Below are 19543 nucleotides of genomic sequence, written 5' to 3' on the forward strand. Positions count from 1 at the left end.
GAAAAACCTAACTGTGACCTGTTCCCACAAAGAAAGGTCAGTGGTTTGGTACAGAGCCCTGTCCCCATCTCTTGCTGATTCCCTCCCTGGCTAAGTGTTGCGGTGCCCAGTCATTCACCTGTGCATGGAGCTCTGCACCCATGTCTAGGTCATGGAAAATTCCTGATACCCAGCACTGTTGCAAGAACAAATGCCACTTTGAGCAGCCTGGTTTAGAAGGAGAAACCAGACTCTCCACACCCTGTTCCCATTTAACCTGTCCCCAGCCCACAGAAGGCAGGTAAGGATGGCAGCACGCACGTTTAGGTGAGGGGCAATGCTTTTGCTTTTGTACTGCTCCTATAGCATTTGTGCAGCTTTGGACATAGTGGTAGGTCTGTGATTGAAGTAACCCACTCAGCCCCAAGCTTTTACATATATATTTTACTACCTGCAGCCTCGCTGGAGATGTGACTATCAAAGTAAGGTGGAAGTGGCAGTAAATGCTAGAGAGCTAAGATAAAATGGATTTGCCCTCTCCTAAAAAACCAACTGCAAGCACGGTTTGCATTGCTTGCAGAGATGACGAACCTGTCTGCTTCAGTGGGCTTTTTGCATCAATTTAACTTGGAGGCAGATCCTTAATACGACTTCCCTAAGGCAGAGAGTGTGTAAAAATTGCTGCCTCCCAAGATGCATTTTAGCTGCTTGGGTGAGCAGCCTGAAAGAGAAAGGAGGTTTGTTCTCCTATAGAGTCAAGAAGACAGACTTAACATTAGAACATTAATCTTTATTTAGGACAGAAATCATCTCTGCCAACTTTTCCATAATTTGTAGTTCTCCCAGCTGCTCCAGCTAGAGGATTAGGGACATTCTCTAGCGTTTATTAAAATGGCCTTCTCTGCACAGGTGAGCTCTTATTTAAGCTGATTCTTTAAAAAAAAACAGTTGCTCTCACAGTGGAATAGAGACACTGAGGCCCTCTGAGCTCAGGTGTCTATGGAAGTAAGCAGAACACTTTCCTTGTTTTTCAGCAGGTTAAATCCTGGGAGCAGCGTGTCCATGCCATCCTCAGGGAGCAGGCAAGATTAGCCACCTCTCTTGCAGTGTCAAAGCTGGTGGTGCTGCTGCTGTCACAGAGGATGCCTCTGCCTGTGTTCTGCTCCGTTTCAGGGTGCAAGTTTGGAGTAAGCCAAGGGGAAGGCGACTCTGGGCCTCTATCCCTGTACTCACAGAGCTGGAAGTAGAGCAAGGATTCCTTCTCTCTTTGGCAAATGACATACTTTGCTCAGCTCTCCTTCAGAGAACCCCTGGCAGACCTGCTTCCACCCTGCAGTGAGCTAAGCATAGGAAAAATTACCACAATTTGTTGTTGGATGCGAGGTAGGAATGGTGACAATTCTGGAGCTTGCTTGTTTACCTCCCAGTTTTCCTGGACTGCTGCAGCTGTGAGGGCTTCCTAGAGTCTGGCCCTGGTGTTCTGTGCTGTCAGGAAGTTGCTGATGATCCCAGATACTACCTCAGGCTCGTTCAGGTGCACAAAATGACTCCCAGGCACTTCTGCTAGTTGGATGTGCTGAAGGGAAAGGACACAAAGAAGATGTGGACCAGGAAAGTGTTCCCTCAGGCACACACTGCTCACTGTGTGACACTCCTGGGAAGGGACAGGGCAAGTGGGGCAGGACAAAGATGGAAAGACCAGGGAAGAGATGGGTCCAGAGGGCAGTACTAACTTGGGACTTCGGCAGCAGGAACAAAACATTGTCTTCCTCCCCCCCATTCCACACACTCTCCACCCCCCTGCTTCACCCCATGTGAGGGCTGTTCAGGACAAATCACAGAGTGGAAGGTGTCCACCAAGGTCAGCTGCTTCCCAGCTGCTGCTCCCAAGCTGGTGGCAAATCGAGATGCAATACTGAAGCTTGCTCTCACCTCTTTGAGGGTGGACTCAAATGCCTCCTGCAGGGCTTTCACAAAGTGATTTCTGCTGGGTAGGTTGTGCGGTACCAAGAGTCCATCTTGTGATCTGAAAAACAACAGTGAGGCTCAGTACAGCACCCAGTGTGCTTTCATTTGTCTTTGTAGCTGTCCTGGGCAGAAGCAGTGACAGACCCAACTGTTCTTTCCAGGCTGCTTGTAAACAGCAGATGACAGGGTCATATGTGGTAGTCAGAGTGCACCTCACAGCTTGGCTAAGCAGCTATTTTCTATCAAACTATCTGTGTAAAACCTTGGGTGACTGCCCAGTGGTATCAGAGTGGAGACTGGCTAAATATTGCCCTCCTAGGGCTGGCTCTGTAACTGGTCTGAGAACATCATTCCCTGTCTCCCTTCTACATTCTGCTCTTAACTTTTTCCTTCCTTAGAGTTTCCACCTCTCCCCTCAGTCCATTCTGCCTCTCTTTGCTGCTTACTTAACAAGGTTATGCTCTGCTCAGAGAGGGAGGTACCAGGGCAGTTGCATTGGAGCAGTCAACATTAGATCTCCTGCAGAGCTAAGATCATGCTGTCTCCTACTGTGCTGGTGATGGGAGAGGGGGACATCCCAGGCTCAAAGGCATTCTGTGGCCCAGAAGATTTGAGGTCATCACAATAATACATTTCTGGACAAGCAGGAATAACCTAAACCTCTTAGGATACTAAAACAGATCAGAGAAGCCAAAACTGCACCTCGTTTCTCGACTGCTAGTGCTTCCCTCTTGTTTTCTAAACAATCTTTTAACAGCCAAGGTAGCCAGAGCCCTGCATACCTTGCCCTCCAAGGAGATGGGAAAAGGCAGAGGATGACTCCCAGAACAAGCTGTGCAGACAGCTTAACAGCTTGTGGGACTCTGCAAGCCACTGGCCATGTCCCCAGAGCTGCTTGCCACAGGAGAGCGCTTGCAGGAGCTCAGTCAGACCAGGGGCTTTAGGAGCAGCTGGAGGAGATGGAGACTGTTGTAGTTTCACCTGTTTGCTCAGGCAAGAGATTTTGGGGCCTGGAGAAGGGGGCGGGCTGGGTTGCTGACTGGGGTAGTCAGGTCAGGAGGACAGCAAGTAGGTATGGTGCTGTGAAGGGTCACGTATTTGCCAGGATGGCCCCTTGTAGTGCCAAGAAACGGAAAGTTGTGAGGTGGGATGGTGAACCCAGGAGTGTGGGGAAGATGGGGCAGGACTAACATTTCCTCAGTCAGCCTTGCACCAGGGAGTCCCAGCCTGAAAGTAGAGTGACAGGCTGGGAGGATTTCCAGTTGCTGTCTGCGTTCTCCAGGAGCCTGCCCAGCCCAGGGCAGTGGTGGGGAACTGGGAAATACTTCTCACATATGAAGCTGTACTGTTACACCAGCTGGCCAAAAGTCTGGATGATGGGTGTAGAGGAAAGGGTAGTGAAGGACTTCTTCCTAGCCTTTATTCCTTCCATTGAGTGAGACCACAAGGGTTAGTATGGTTTGTGCCTCACTCACATAATTATGAGAACACGGTCCTGGATCTTCTGCAGGAGCTTCACACACTGCTCCGCTGTGAAGTACTCTCGACTCTGCTGCAGGTGCAAAGAGAGAGAAAGTGTCAAAGGTCAGGGACAGCAGCTAGGGGCAGAGGGTGTCCCTAAGCCTTTTTGCACAAGTGGCTCTGCAGATGGAAGTAACTGTGACCCTGAAGCTTCCATGCTGGGACATGACAAGCATCCAGACTGCACATAGGAGTAGCTGTCTCTGCCAAGGCTTCTTCTGTCCAGCTGTGCTTCAGGGCTGCCAACAACATCGCCTGCTGGGCTGCAGTACATATGGGAATGATCTCATAGAGAAAAGCTTTCAAAATCCTATTACTAAAAAGGAGAGAGAGCATTAGCCTGGCTTCCAGATCCTGGCAGTAGCACAGGTAGAAGAGGCCCTGTTTGCTCAGAAGTGGCACAAAACTATCAAAATACCAAAACCAAGGACTTTGCTCCACTCCCCTTCTTATTCAGGTCATGTGACAAGCTGACAGAAAGCATCCATCCCTCTGCTGCCTGAAGAGTTGTAACAGCAGGAAAATGTGATCAGGAGGCCCTGTGGCAGAGGAACTTCTAAAAAAACAAATGGTAACATTTTCCAGTGACTCTGTAAGCTGAATCAATGATCAAATGCAGGCTCTTTTAAAAGAAGCATTTAAAGGCCATGTGGGAATTAGGGAAGCAGAAAGTAAGTGGCTGGGTGGAGGCAGGGCCTAGCTCAGTGAGCAGGCATCCTCTGAGTATTCTGTAAGCTCAGGACTCCAAAGTTGCAGGAGGACATCTCAGAAGAGCAGTGCTTACCGTACGGGCTCTCATGTCTCTGTTATACACCAGCCCTGGAAAGAAAACAACAGAAGGTTTTCATGTTTCATAGGAACAGGAGTTGTTCTGTTTTAATTCACTTTTGGGGTCTGCTTAAGACTTTTTGAGATGGGAGGAATAGGATTAATTCAGATTTCTCATTTTTTAAAAATTTATTTTCTTTAGCTGTTCTAGGATTTGAGCACCAAACGCACTTGCTGGAAATGGAGATCTCTGTCTCCCCACTTAATTAATCCCTTTTAGGGCTGTGTAAATCTATAGCTAGGGCACCCTGTACCCTGCAGAAAACAATGGCTGTTGGCACCAGTCCTTTCCCACACCCAGCAATGGCCCAGCACCACACAGCCCCTTACCAGCGGGTGTCTCAGTTGCTCCTCGCTGCAGCAGGATTGCCCCACCCTCTGCTGTCAGATGGCTGTTTGCTTCTAAAAGCCTGAGGGAGACATGGTAGAGAGACTGTGATGCTGGTAAAAAGGAGGAAGTGAAGCAAAAATGGCATGACAAGGTGACAGTTAGCTCTCAGGCTGCTTCAGAAAGGATCAAGAAGCAGCAGCACCTTCTGGCTGCAGAAGCAAAAGGTCTGGCAGGGATTCCAGAAGAGGACTTGAAAGGTGAAATGCTGGGACAGTTTTCCTTTCTCATTTATGCAGCTGAAACTGTGTCAAGGTGAGGGCAGGCAGTAAATGAAGAGGATGGATGGGAACCCACCTCTGCAATGCTGCTTCGGGGCTCCGTGCTTTGGGAGTTTGCTCCTTTGCCTCCAGACTCAGTAGTCTGTCAATCACCCTCCGTTTTGATTTCAGCCATGCCTCAGTGTCCTGAAACACAGAGGTGGGGGAGTAACCCCTTTCTTTTAAATGATTTTACCCCTTACTGGAGAGTGGAAGAGGGAATTTCACCCTTCAACATCCCTCAGAACTGGTACCAGTTATGGGTATCTTATTAAAAATGCACATTTCTGGGAGAAGAGAACATTAATACTGCTGTAATGAACTTACTAATTTTTTATTCTTGCCATCTTTTCTAACCCTTCCTATATCACTTCTGAGTTGAGCACAACTCTCCAAAGTTTGGTATTTTTTGTCTCACTGACCTAGGGCTTCTGGCTTCTGTTCCACTTCTGCCAGCAAAAACACCAGCATGAGTATCAAGCATGGAAAGTTGGGAATGTAGCTTTATGAACTGCCAGGAACAGAAAAAGGAATCCACCAATCTTGTAGCCAGGTCACCCAACAAGCTGTTGGTAAAAAGATAACTTCAGCTGGCAGTTGCCTGGACAGAGGTTCCAGTTTCCTTTGTACAAGGGCTTGGCACAGACAAATTCCACTGCTAAGGGACTGCAGGGTGTGGAGCTCTACCACGTGTGCCCCAAGGGCCACCCTAAGGATGGACTTCAGTCTGTGCAACAAGGAGCAGATCAGTGCTTGCCAAAAGGAAGAGCCCTGGGACTTGTGTGACCTGCCAGGAAGTGGTCACATCAGTGCTTTCTCTGAACAAGTGAGGGAAAGAAAAAATATCTATTTTTGTATTTTAAAAAAGGGAAGGACACATGAGATCTAACCTCTGGAGCTAGAAGAAAGCCAAGACTTTCCAGCAGGATCAGCTTGTCCACCATCTCAGGGTAAAGGAAACAGAACTGAGGAGAGATTAAACAATAAGAGAATGAAAAGATGAGCACTGAGTGATACCTTTATCCTGTTGCATAGGAGAGGGTCAGGGAAGGGCCTCTCCTCCCTTGAGATCCAGATCTGTCCCTTCGTTCCTTTCCCATTTGTTGCAGCTGAAGAAATCACAACCCCATGAAGAAAGGATGCTTTACTTACCATTCCTGCCACAGCCCCACCTGCAAAGGAAAAAAGGTACTCAGTAACGCACAGAACAGCCCCTGGTAACAGATATTTGCCTTCCCCACAGCAGGAGCTGCCTCAGAAAAATAAAAATGTGCAGTGTACTATGGGACAAAACCCCAGTATAGAGGAGAGCTCTCCCAGCCTGCAACATGCAGGCAGAGATCAGGGCTGGTGACCTGCTGTATTCCCCACCTCCCTCAGGCAGCAAAGGCCAAGGAGGGGTTACTGTTTAAAATGCTTTGGTGTGCAGGTCCTGTTAGCTGTGATGAGAGCGGCCCTGGGAAGCAAACTCCAAATTGTGGCAAAATCAAATCATACTCCAAACTCAAAGGGATGGATCCTGAAGTCCAGTTCCCCTCAGCCAGCTTTACTGTCCACCAAATAGGCTGTCTGTTCCCAGGTTTTGTGGGGACCAGGCAGGAGGGCCTGTTGTGAATTCTCCTGCGTAGACCACCACTCTTTGCCAATCACTGTTCCCTCCTGTGAGTGGGGGAAATGCTCACAGCAAGAGTTGCCACTGTCTGTACTGCAGGGTCTTGAAAACAGGCATTTCAAATATGGGCACAGATTTTTGAATTAATCAAGCAGGAGCCTCGTACTTTGCATAATATAATAAATATTCCAACCTAGCTCCTAGCAGCATGTCTTGGAAGTTAATTATCTACTGATTTCTATTAATCTCACAGCTTACAAGGACTAGGAGCCACTTACCCATACTGTGACCCATCAGGGTGAACCGTCTCCACTGCAAGGCTAAATGGCAATGAAGAAAAACAGATAGTACTACATTAGAAACCAGAGCAACATCTTGCTGCTTCTCCACTGCCATGGGCCCTTTCTCCCAGGAGGGCTTTTGCACTGCCACATTTGCTTCTTAATCCAGAAACTAAGTAGCTAAGTAGGCCGGTTTTGAAGAAAAAGAGCATTCACCACCTCATTTCCATGGCAGTTAAGTCATACAGCTCTCAAGCTCTCTCTGTATGTCCAGCAAAGTCCCATTCACTGCCAGACATGAGACTGGCAAGAAGCAGAGGAGTCTGACTGGATAGCATCTGGTGGAAGAGAGAAACCCTGACAGAGCATCCTGCTGCAGGGCATTGTGCAAGACATGTGAGGACACAGAGCCAGGTCTGCTGCATTGAAGGAAGTATGATTCCAAGTGAAAGCTTTCTGCACCATTTAGCACATCAGGCTCTTCAGTCCATTTTTAGGGCGCTCTGGGAGGCTTATAGGAAAATACAGCTTTATCAGTGATGCCCATCTGAAATACACCACACTGAAAGATGGTGTTTAATCTGAAAGCTTCTAGAGGCTCTTTTGTGTACTAAATGGGGGATGTAAAACCACACATACCAAATATACAGATGGAAAGTTACAGCAGGAGTTATTATGAGTACAAGACACTTTGACTTTCAGATTTCTTTGTATGCTACTAAAGCAAGTACCAGAAGTTTCCAACTTACACCTAACAACGGTTAGGGGTCACTGACTACTTACAAAAAGCCAGTCTGGCAAAACTATTTAGTTGCATCCACCACTTCACCACTACTGCTTTTTTAGTATAGAAACGCTACAGAAACATCCGGGCTTACAGTTTCTTCCTTTCCGAACAACAGTGTTTCCTTTCCCAAAGCAGTGAGAAAGAGGGATGCTTATTCAGTCACAAAGCGCTGGCTAACATCAAACTGAGAAGCAGGGGGAACTGATTCCTCTCCTGGCAAAAAATGCTGCTTGCTTGTTGGAAAGAGCAGGACCAATACAGAACCCCCTGCACAAGCACCCCCTCGAGGGTTCTTTCAACTACCCACCTGCTGCCACACGGCGCACATCAGTCACATAATCTAGGAAATGGTAGGTGCAGCCTGCAGGTCGGTGGGACGACAAACCATGGCCAGAAAAATCCATTGCAACATAATAACAACCTTAAAGGGAAAGAGTGTCAGATGTGCAGCCCGGCCACACAGCACAAGCCATCCTGATGAGCCGGACCTACCTCTGGGGAGCAGCGGAATGAGCTTGTCAAAGGTGTTGGCATTGTCCAACCAGCCATGCAAACACAGCACAGGGTGTCCCTCCGAGGGTCCCCAGGCCTTGGCTGCCACATGTCCCCAGGGCACAGGGAACTTTAACTCTGAGAACATGACCAAAACAGGGTGATGTCCTTGGAGAGTCACGTACTTGGAGTAGGTCCCAGGGGTCTTGTTAATGGTCTAGAGCTCTGAAGAGAGTAATACAGGTCTTTAGTAACTCACCAGTCTCCTGTGGTCTTAATTAGCAGCTTGCTGATTTATAGCTCCCCATTCAACATCCCAAGCTGCCATTCCTGACTGCCTGTTTGGGGAATCCTCCTCCCAGCACGTACTAGCTATGCTCCTAGGAAGAAATAAGCTTTCCCTGTGCAGGAGGAGAAAGCCTTCTCTCTGTCTCTGCAGCAGCTGCAACCCGACCAGAAGGCACAGGAGATCTGGCAAGAGGGAACCATGTAGAATTTCCCCAGCTAGCTGCAGTCAGCCAGGCACCTGTCCTGGACCAAAAAGACAGTTTGGGGAATAAGGATGCTGCCTCCAGCATTAGACTGCAACCACCTTGCCCTCTTTTACCTTGGTGCTTCTCTTTCACACCATTGGTTGGCACATTTGTGAGAGCAGCTGGCTCCATGCTGCACAGCAGGTCAGTGCTGCCACCCGCCTGTGCACCCCTGAGGGCCAGGGACCTTTACATGGGATATGGGTCCACAACCTGCCAGGCACTTTCTCAACCTCAAACCATCTCATCTACCTGGCAATCACTGACTCTTGCTCAAGCGCCAGCTCCTGAGTGAACCCAGCCTTTGGCGACCTTCCAGTGGTGGTTTAAACATTTCCCTTTTACTTCCAAGCCACGGGCAACCTGACTATCCCTATTCCCAAGTCTCTCATGTCGTATCCCCTTCCAAGTGACTTGTCTTGCGTATCTGCTCCCTTAAATAGCCCTCTGCACAGCAATTAAATCACTCTACAGCAAGTCCCTCCTGAGCCCATACCCTCTCTAAGGAGTGAGGACAGAGGGGGTAGGCTGCTGTCAGGGCCCTGGTGGTCCCAATCAGCCAAGCCTGGGGCTTCCCATGAGTGGGTTTAAGCTCGGCCCAGGACCAGCCGGAGCAGTGCTGCAGGAATGCCGGTCTCCACCAGCAACACCCTCGCCCCAGGAACCGTGGCCCTGCCTGCTGATCACGGCGCTGTGTCTGATCCCAGCTGTCCTCACCGGGCCAGATCCTGACAAACAACCGTGGGCTGACTTTTCATGGTGTGACCATGGACCTGCCCTATCCTGAGGGCCTAGGCTCCTGGCAGAGCTTGACAGCCCTCCCCAGGCAATCCTGCCTGGGCCCGGCGAGGCTCCGGCCCTGGGGTACCCCCGGCCCCGGGGTGAGGCCTCCCTGGGCGGGCAGGAGGCGCCGCTACAGCGGGGCCTTCGCCTCAGGGCGCCCTGGAGCGCCTGGTTCCCGGTCCTGCCCCCGGCCCCGGCGGAGGGCTGCCCGCAGACCGACCCCCGCCCGGCGCCGAGAGCAGCCCCCTGAACGCCGCCCGCCCCCTCTCCCCTCACCGCCCTCCCGCGGCGCCCCAGCCCCCTCCTACCGCTCCGTGCGGCCGGGCCGGCTGAGCAGAGGCGGCGGGGCCGGGCAGGGCAGGGCCGGCCGCACCGCCCCGCTGCCCGCCTCCCTGGGGCGCCCCGGCCTCCGCCTCTGCCGGCTCCGGGCTCGGTGAGAGGAACGGGAACTTTACGGTGGCTGTGGGGTCTGGAGCTCGAACAACCTTCTGGGCGTGCTGGGAATCTCTGAGGAGTCGAAATCAAGGAGTTATGGCTGCATCCTTGACTACCTCGAGAAGACACATTACTGATGATGGAAACTGCCTGTACTGTGGTGGCACAGTGTGAGATGTTTTAACTGTGACCCGGGAGTTTCATATTGACATCAAACAGGCCCAGTGCTTGACACTAACACTGAACTTCTGTCAGTCTCTGATAGAGAGACTCTTCTGAACTCCTAACGCTTGCTGAAATCGTGTTGCTTCAGGGACAAGAGTCACCCTCCCATACTGTGACCCATCACACTGAACTGACTCCACTACAGCTGCCACAGATACACAGCAGACAGCACTGTCTTAGCCACTCCACTCCTGTGAAAACAGACCGCTCTCTGAGAGGTTTCTATATAGTTTGCCTCATTATTGCCCAAAAAGGTGATGTCTGCATAGACCAAGTTTCAAAGAAGCCAATACCCAAGTATGGCTGCTTGCTGGTGCCTCTCATTCCATCCAGCAGTCAGTCTGCTAGGCCTAATGCAGACCACAACCACTTCTCTTCAGTCAAGGACTCTGCAATCAAAGAAAACAAAGTCGAATCACACTGTGAGCAGTGGGACCTCTTGCTGGAACAGCTGAAGGAAGCAGAATGAATATATGTTCTTAAGGAATCATTTTTGTATTGGTGACTGAAAACCCTATGCTCAGTTCAGCATATCGGTCTCCTAAATTACACAATATATTTTCAGAACAGCCTAAAAAGCTTGGGAAAAAACGGTGTAGAAGCTTAGAGGCGTATTTCTCCTGCCTAGCTCTAACTCATCCTGGCAAAATGGGCTCTACACCACGGCAGTTGAAAAGTAACCTTGGGGACCCATCATTGAGAAGAGCACAAGAGCACTGTGTAGCTCACAGCCTCCTCTCCATGTGAGCCATTAAAAATGAAATCAGAACATGAATTTTTACAGGTTTGCCAAGTGTCCAGTGCTTTGCTTTTTCTTAGGCCTCCATGCTGAAGGAGCAGGAAAGCAGACTACAAGGGCTGGGGAGCCTTGCAGGAGGAGAGAGGCCACGGTAACTTCTACAGCTTTTCTCCTGCAGCAGTCAGAGGTGGGTGGCTAATAACAAAAGGTGAAAAACAAGAGACAGGTTGGCAGAACAGATTTGTAAAATGCACTCAATAATAATGATCAATAATCAAATAGCAGCTGCTACTAACTGAGGGCAGGGCCCTCCTGTGAATTCCTGGAATTTCTCCTAAAGAAGCCACCAGACGGCAGTGTAATTGTTTGACAGTGTAATTGTTAGGCAGTGGCTGCTGCTAGGTTTGTGGTTCTTCAGTCTGTGGCATGACTTTTGAGGAAGAGGACCCTGTGCCATGACAAGTTATGTGGACTGTTGGCACACACTCTGGTGGTTGATAGGACAACAGGTCATGGCCAGGAAAATCTCATGAGCCAGAGCCACTTCTGGGGGCAGTGAAATGAGCCCACTGAAGGTGGTGGCATTGTCCAGCCAGCCATGCAAGCACAGCACAGATTATTCCCAGGTCTTGGCTACCACCTGTGCTTGGGGCATGAGAAACTTCACCTCCAAGAACTTGTACCCACAAGCAACATCCTGTGGAAGCTACATGCTGGAGCTGGTCCCACAGAGCTCGTTATGAGGGAAAAGCTCTGGACAGAGCTTCTAGGTAAGTGGTAGTTACCCAAGTTGTTTACCTGTCAGCCCTTATCTCTACCTAATACCAGTTTTTGGGCACAAGCCTTGTTTGAGATAATCCTGGGATCCTGCTGTAAATGCTCACCCTGGTGGTATATGCATCATCACCACAGGTCTTAGACTGCCACACTGGGTTCTCTCCCCAGTTCCAGCACCCAGTAGGATCTGGGGTCTCATTGCTTTGGGGCACAAAGATTATTCTGGGACTTAGGGGGGAATAACGCATTCTCTAGTTGGACTCCTGTGACTTGCATCCTAAATCACTTCTGGTAGGAGGCTCCATCAGCAGCCACCTGATAGGAAAGAAAAAATTCCTCACAGAAATTGTTGGGAATAGGTGATTTCAGATAAAGCTCCAAGTGGAGAAGATTGCACTGGGATGTGCTCTGTACCCTTCCCTCACTGGCAGGACTGTCACCCTATTAGCCAAAGCCAGATTGGTGAGCTGTCCTCCAGGTCTCTCATGCCTTCTCTAGCAATGCTATTTACCCCTCTAAAAGAGCAGCTCAACATTTACAAGACTGTGCATCTCCCCCAGCACAGCCTGGAAAATCCCCCAAGGAGTGGGCTCTATGCAGGATGCACAGCAGAATTTGGATGGGTCACAGAATTAATTTTGCTGCAGCTACTTCTAGTAAGTGCCACAGGCCACTGCAGTGGGATTGCTGCCCGTGGAGGACCAAACTAGACTCCCCCTGGAAAGGTGCTGAGGTGTTGGTTGGACTACACTGGACTGGTGGTAAGAAAAGCTGGTTCTGAATAAAGAACTGTGAGTTAGTGTGAGATATCCCATGTGCTTAGCAAAGGGTAATTTAACCTCTGTATCCTTGCAAAGGAGCAGGAGATCTTCAAGGGTGAACACTGGGACATGCAAAGCTGTTCTGCTCTGCTGATTTGGAACAGCATTGATCAGTTTGTGCTAGCTGCAGATCTGGTGAGGAAACTTTAAGTACAGCAGATTGATTGCTGCCAGGGGACAAATTCCCCATAGCTGGTTGGATTCAAGCACTGAAGTACTGACATATTGATCTATTTATGTTGATTTATTAGTAATAGTCCTGTACCCCAATTTCTTTTGTGCAGTGATACACATTTTAGAAAGCATGCTATTGCTAGCTTAACTGATTTCTTTCAGAGGATATATAGAGGACACACCTCTATATAAAGCCCCATATTGTGAGCATATGCTGCAATCTAGAGTAGACAGGAAAATAAAAGTGATCACAGGCAAGCATGTTATCATGCAAGCAGCTCCAACATGCTGACTCACAGGCTTTAATTTGAGCTTCATCCACAAATCTTGCTTGCCTTGGAGATGGTCCCAGGGAGTCTCAAGAGTTTAAATGAGCTCCCCAGGTGGGAAGAGTTAGGGTAGGATATCATCTCATGATCTCTGGGCTCTGCTCAACAACAACTCATCCAGGTACTTCGTGTGGGTTTTTATTTTCTTTGGTTTTCCATAATTTCTTGTTGAATTTCATTTATGTGAATTTCTGATTGAAAAAGTTGCTTACATATTAAGTGCAAAAAAATTCTGTGACAGCTTAAATGGGTTTCTCCCCCTTGCTCCAGACCTGTTGTGCTCCTTGTTTATTGGCATCATGCTGTAACCAACTGAGCTAAACTCAGTTGTTCCAGAACTCTCCAGCTGTGAGAAGGTGGGAGAGACAAAGAGATGCTGGCTCTTTACCCACCACAGTTTGGGCCAATATGATAGTTTAAATGGAAATCTTTGTTTTAAGCCAAGCGATGAGTGGTTGGAAAAGTGGAATGCATGTACTTCAGGGATTCACCTGCAGCATAATTTGGATAGTGGGGCTGCTGGGGTGTTAAATCGTTCCCAAATGAACCACCACCATTCAGCTGGAAACAGCCCCAGGCACACACCATGCATCAGGTCCAAGTGGTGCACATTTGTATCACTTTATTTACAACTAATGAAATAGCTAGAAACATTTATTGCATATAAATTATATATGAGCACCCATCATACAAATAAACTCTTTCCAGTCTCAGCTTTCCATTTCCTCCTTAATCATAAAGTCTATTACATTTGGGACAGATTCAGGACTCTCTGCTGGTTCCCATCCCCTGGGCCTGTTTAGATTAACTTGCAAGGTGAGCTACTCTCCAGATCTTTAGAGAACCCATATCCACCTTTAGAGCATGCACCTATTTTAATGCATGAAGTGACAGGGGAAGAAGAGAAGTTTCTCTCCACCTTTAAGACTAGACTTAAATGTCTTTCACTTGGAAAATCTGTCAGATTCTCCATGGGCTGAGAAGAAATAATAATGAAAACCATAAGTAATCTGACACTTAAAATTACAGGCCTACCAGCTCCTTATTGACCTCAGACAGAATAAGGAAAAAGCACATACTGGGATCATTTAAAAACAAGGAAAGTTCTAGTTAACACTAACTTTCATGTGTTTATGGAAAAGACTATAAAACTGCTTGGAAACTTCTGGAGATGTAAATTATAGATTTGGGTTATGGATTTGGCTGGCAAAATAAAAGCTGTTGAAATAATAGCTCTCCAGCAAGGAAACTGATAGAGTCTTACATTGTGTTTTGATTTTTAAAAACTGGAATGATACCAAATTAACACATTTTGTAGTAATCGGACTGAGAATTTACTGGATAGCAAGTATCAAAATATTAAAGCTGATACAAGCATGTAAGGGGGGTTTTTGAAACAGTCCAATGGTGAGTTACTCCACCCCAGCCACACTTCTGATCTGGCAGCACTGTTTGTGGAAGAAGTGACTCTGGCAAAGGACTGACTCACAGCAGAGCAGCAGCTGAATGTGAGCTCCCAGTGCAGTCAGGAAGGCTAATTCCATTCTCCAATGTATAAGCAGAGAATGCGGAACAGGTGTAATGAGATTATATTGCAGGAGATTATATTGTATTTGCTAATTCCATGGAGGTGATTACTGGTGTGAAAGAATTCCCAGTTTTGACAGCTATGATTCAATGAGGAAGGGAACAAGTTGGAGAGGCTTCCTGGCAGAGCTTTAAGGCCTGTTAGAGAGTTGGAAGACATTTTATGAGAGAGAAACATTTAGAACCAATATGATCAAAGCCTTGGTATACCTATGTAGCATCGCATTTTTGGTCCTCCAATTGTCACACTGCCTAACAATGGCACAAGAAAAAACAATCTAAGAGATGAGGTATACATTCAATAATGGACAAAGGAGTTAAATACTTCAGTGGTTTACTTAGGATGCTGGCAGCTTTCCAACCATTGGCAGTTTTTTAATGAAGATGGGATGTTTAACAAAACAACAATGATTAATGTGACAGAGTTCTTTGTCCTGTGATCATCTGGAAAGCAGAGTGGTCTGGAAATTAGTCTACTGCAATAGACACTACTGTCAGCCTGCAATGGTTTTGCTACAACCACTCCCAAAATTATAGTCCACAGCTATACTCCTTGCATTTTACATTGTTTTACTTCTAGAGGCTTGGATTTCTTAGCTGAGGAAACCCCTGTTTCTAGCTTAGCTCAAACAATGACTTGGGACTTTTCTGCTATGGGGTCTCAGTCTTGGATTGCTCTCTGCAAACAGCCTCTCCCGTCTGATTTTGTCTGCTTTGAGTGAGTGAACTTGGTGCCTGTGTCCTGCGAGTGGGGTTCAGCATCACCACCCGCCTCAGTGGTGGGGGGGACAAATCTGGGAAAACATGGGCAGGACTGAGGCTACATGTTCCAACTGAAGGATTCTGAACAAAGGGATTTGAGCAAGATCCACCTATTTAGGCCTCCAATAACATGTCCTGAAAATGTGGGATAACAACAGGAAGAGGCAATAGACCCCAAGGATGCAATGAAATCCTTAACTGAGCTTCCACTTCCATGTCTGTTGGGCAGCAATGTTGGGAGAAGTCACACAGCACTGGGGTGGTCATGGATTTATGTGGCCACGGAGCCTCAAGGAGCTCACACCTGAGTCCAGTGGTGTGGAAGGCTCACACCTCGTTTCCCCTGTCCTGGATTGTCCTGTACTGCTCCAGGGTTTGACATGTAGGTGAGATTCAGAGGTGAGGGAGTGGTTTGCTGTACAGTTATAAAAGATTGCAGCTGCTTAAATCTGACCTAAATACCTTTCAGATTATGCAGCCTGATGCTTTGTTTGAAAACCTGGAAGGTTGCTGTCTGCTGGGTCTTCCTCCCTCAAGTGAACTAGGGGCACAGACTGGCAATGAGTGAGAACTCGTGTTCTGCTGCGGCCGTGGGGGAAAGCAGAGGGTGTTGCAGTCTGGCATGAAGGCTCATCTGCCGCGGTGCGCGGCTGGCTCTGGCTCGCCTGGCTCCTTCCATCCTCCGGGACACGCAGCAGCGCCGGGCACGGCAGCGCAGCCGCTCCGTGCCGGGGCTGGCAGCCCGCAAGCCGCGGCACCCGGCTCCCCGCGGCCGCGCTGGGTCACCGCGCTCCGGGCAGCCCCTGTACCTTCGCTTTCCTGGAAAGCAGTTTCTCTGCGTTACTGAGAACAGCCCTACTCTGGTAGAGGAAGGAGGGGCCTTGCCACCGCTTCATGCGAAGGGGCCATTACTTGCGCTAATTTTTCTCATAAGAGTGGAACTAAAACAGCCTCTGCTTGCTCTGAACCACTAGAGGTGTTTGTTTGTTTTTGTTTGTTTGGGTTTGGGGTTTTTTTTCCTGAGGGATGCAGAGGAACAGGGCTGGGGGATTTTTGTGTGTTGGTTTAGTCCTCCTGGCTTTCTCTTTCTGTGGTATTGGGTTTTTTTTCCTTCTTCTAAATGCTTTGCTGTTAGCATCTCCTAAGAGGAGACTTTTAGCAAGTTAAGAGAAAGACCATCTCAAAATGGGAGGAAAGGTCAAAAGGGAAAAATTACATAAGACTGAATGCAGTCAAACGTTGTACATGTTGTATTATTTGCAGGTTGGATTTGCAGCACATGAGGAGATGGTGCCAATCATGTCCTATTCACCCCACAAGAATCCTTCCATCCTCCTACCTGTACAAAATCTCATGCACTGCCTGCATCACCTCTCAACCCAGACTACCCTGGCCTTCCCCTTGTTTTCTTCTCTCCCTTTCCTTCCCATTTAACCACCTGGCAGGAACCCCCCAGCTTATGTCTGGGCTGCTTGGTCAGCTACACTGTCAGGGCAGTTTCATATCCTACTGACATTCCATCCAGAAAGTCATTGTCCTCACCAGTGGGCAACAGCATGCTTGGGTCTGGCTGGGGGCCCAGTAGGGCACTGAGATCCTAAGTAATTGGTCACCTGTGATCTGGAGTTGGTGCTCCAGCTCCAGCTGAGCTTCCTCACACAGGTCTGCTAAACTGAAGGGCAAGTCAGTACTGGGAGATCTAATTTGTTCACCTATTTTGCCTCCTCTCTGCCTTCCATGTTCTTCTCATTTGGTTTTTGGTATCTTTTTCCTTTCTTCTGCAGATTTTCAGTGCTTCATTATCTCCGGTTCTTTCCCCTCATCATATTATCCTCTCCCTTCCTCTGAGGCAATGTTTGCCTTTTGCTTTCCCAGAAAACCACCTTTATTCAGTAGTTTGCAATGACCTGCCACAAAATACTGGTTTTTCCCACACCTCCCAAACTGACAGGAGTAAATAGGCAGATTGTGGCTCCTTCTACTTTATGCAAGCTGTAAAGAAATCTGTATGCTGAGAAGGAGTGAAGCTGTTAGGGTGTTACTGGCTCTTGGGCTGCTGGATATCAACATCTTGGAACTTACCAAAGACTTAGAGGTTGCAGAGAAACACCACAAAGTAGAGCTATGATCCAAAGGAAGATCTACTGCTCTCAGCAGGGGGACTTCAGACAAAACTCTCTGGAAATGGTTCATTCTGTCAGCAGCTCTATCAATTAATGCTTTCATGTTTATTGTGGTTTAAAGTTTTAGTATTGGGGATAGTGAGGTTATAGGTATCCACAGGCAGGGGAAAAAATGAGGGGTAGGATAAAATTCATAAATCCTAAGAACAAATCCTGGCGCTTTCTTGGGAGCTGTTCCTTGTCACGCTGTCACCAGCATCCTGGGCATCTCAAAAATTGTCTTTAGGATGGATCCAGCTTTCTCCAGAGATGCAGCAGTGGGCGGTGTTCAAATTAGCCTGCCTGTATTCTTACTGTCATTACACAAAGCTCTTCAGGTGGGTATCCTTGCACTGAAAGCAGTTGGGGAAAAAAACCTTCAATCCAGTGAGAGCATGGGAGGTGTCTTGGTTCTAGGAAATTTGCTTGTATTCTTTTTTCCTCAAGCAAACTCACCTAAAGACAGGATTTGTTTTTCACGTTAAACACATCCAGACTTGGTTTCAGGCTCACAGGAAAGAAATGCAGCACTAGCTAAGCCTGTGCTTGTCCATTATGTGGTTGGTTGCCTTCTCCTTCATGCCACAGGACACAAGCTATTTCAGCATCCTTGTGTTTTCCATCTATAATGAAGCCACCTCTGAGGTACCTTGATCCTGCACATAATTTGGACCCTGTTGGTCAAATCTGAGCTTTGCAAAACTGTGGCCAATGGTGCCATTGTGACATGTCTCACTGGCTTTTATGGCTGAAGATGATTGCTGCAATACACTTCAGCTGTAACTGCTGCCAGGTCACAGTTTCAAGTGGATGAGAGAAATATGAGCAAGACCCACAGACAATCTCAGAGCAGTGAGGCTGGATGTTAACTTTTCACAGGCAAGGATGAAGAAGAAGAAAAGGTAGAATTAGACCAGGCCATTTAACATTAAGGCAAGGTGGCTGGAAGAGTCTGCGAAATCACCAATAAATGTTATAAATATCTACAGAGGGAAACAGACTCCCTACTAGGCAACCATAAAGCAAACCACAGGATATTTTTGAAGCTGCCATCCAAAAATACAAAGAAAAGTGTGACAAGCCTACTTAAAAACCAAAAATGGAACAGATGAGCCCTTCATCCCTGCTGTGATTTAGAGCTCCAGCGGCAGGTCCTCCCACTGAAGCCTCTCTGAAAAAGAATGAAGTGCTTTGCCCAGATTCTTATGGAAGTTCAGAAATTTTTCTGTGGTCAGCAACATCTTCATGTTTGGTTGAAAGAAAAAACAAGAACTGATGTCTCAACACTCAGTGGAACTTCTGGCAAGGCTGAGGATCAGATTCAGTGGTGTGTTTCTGACTGGTTTATGCTCCCTAGCAATGCCAAGCAGCTGTAAAGCTTTTAGTCTGCTGCTCAAGCTGGAATTACAGCTGCTTTGCATCACTAGGCTGGTACAGAGCAGCCGGAGCACGTCTGCATTTGGGGTTTGTGTAGAGCTTTTTCAGCAGGGCAATTCACCTGGTATACACACACCAGGGAATGTGTGCAGCATCTAGAGAAAGTATGTAGGTGAGTGAAAGCTCTGATGACATGCTCAAATCATAGCTTCCTTACAGGCTAGGCCTTTAAGCTGTGGGGTTTGTACTGAATTCCAAAATTTATCTTTTCTTCTATTACATCTATTCTCTCTGAGCAGCAATATGCTTACAGTATGCACCATGCAGTGCACTATTTATATTTCATAGGATAACATTTCTCTGCATTTGTAATTTTTTACATGATTTCCAGTATTTTAATTTCACCCACCAAGGCAACAGCGTGGTTTTGGGGCAAGCTCCTGAAGTGCCACACGCTGTGCTTCCTTCTGAGAGCTCCTGCAGTGAGAGGAGCTGGGAGAACTCAGGCACGGAAGGTCGGGACAGCCTCTCTGTTTTCCGCTGGTGTAAAGAGCCCTCAGCGCCATCCCCTCGGCGCTGGACATTGCCTCTTTCCCGGTGCTCGCGAGCCCCGGTTCCCCAGCCCCGCGCCGCAGGGCAGCTGATGGAGGCTGGGAGGAGGGGCAGAACCCGGGACCGGCCGCCGCCTCCCCGGGGCGACACGTGGCTCCGGCGGGTCCCGGG

General features: G+C 48.1%; 1 protein-coding gene across 2 annotated transcripts; it reads right to left on the minus strand.

Moving 5' to 3' along the window:
* Positions 1 to 748: 748 nt before the first annotated feature.
* On the minus strand, positions 749 to 9805 carry SERHL2 (serine hydrolase like 2). Of its 2 annotated transcripts, XM_033057386.1 has the most exons (13): positions 9741 to 9805; positions 8117 to 8341; positions 7932 to 8045; positions 6835 to 6876; positions 6097 to 6116; positions 5835 to 5909; positions 4982 to 5091; positions 4627 to 4706; positions 4253 to 4287; positions 3423 to 3499; positions 1912 to 2005; positions 1400 to 1555; positions 749 to 1319 (listed from the first exon to the last, which is right to left on the minus strand). In XM_033057386.1, exons 2-12 carry the CDS (start codon positions 8262 to 8264, stop codon positions 1439 to 1441), a joined length of 912 nt encoding a protein of 303 aa, XP_032913277.1. In that variant the 5' UTR covers positions 8265 to 8341; positions 9741 to 9805; the 3' UTR covers positions 749 to 1319; positions 1400 to 1438. The 2 variants fall into 2 exon arrangements, with proteins under 2 accessions (XP_032913277.1, XP_032913278.1); XM_033057387.1 differs by lacking the exon at positions 7932 to 8045.
* Positions 9806 to 19543: the final 9738 nt, after the last annotated feature.

This window comes from Catharus ustulatus, chromosome 4, assembly GCF_009819885.2.
Source record: "Catharus ustulatus isolate bCatUst1 chromosome 4, bCatUst1.pri.v2, whole genome shotgun sequence".
Classification (NCBI taxonomy): Eukaryota; Metazoa; Chordata; class Aves; order Passeriformes; family Turdidae; genus Catharus; species Catharus ustulatus.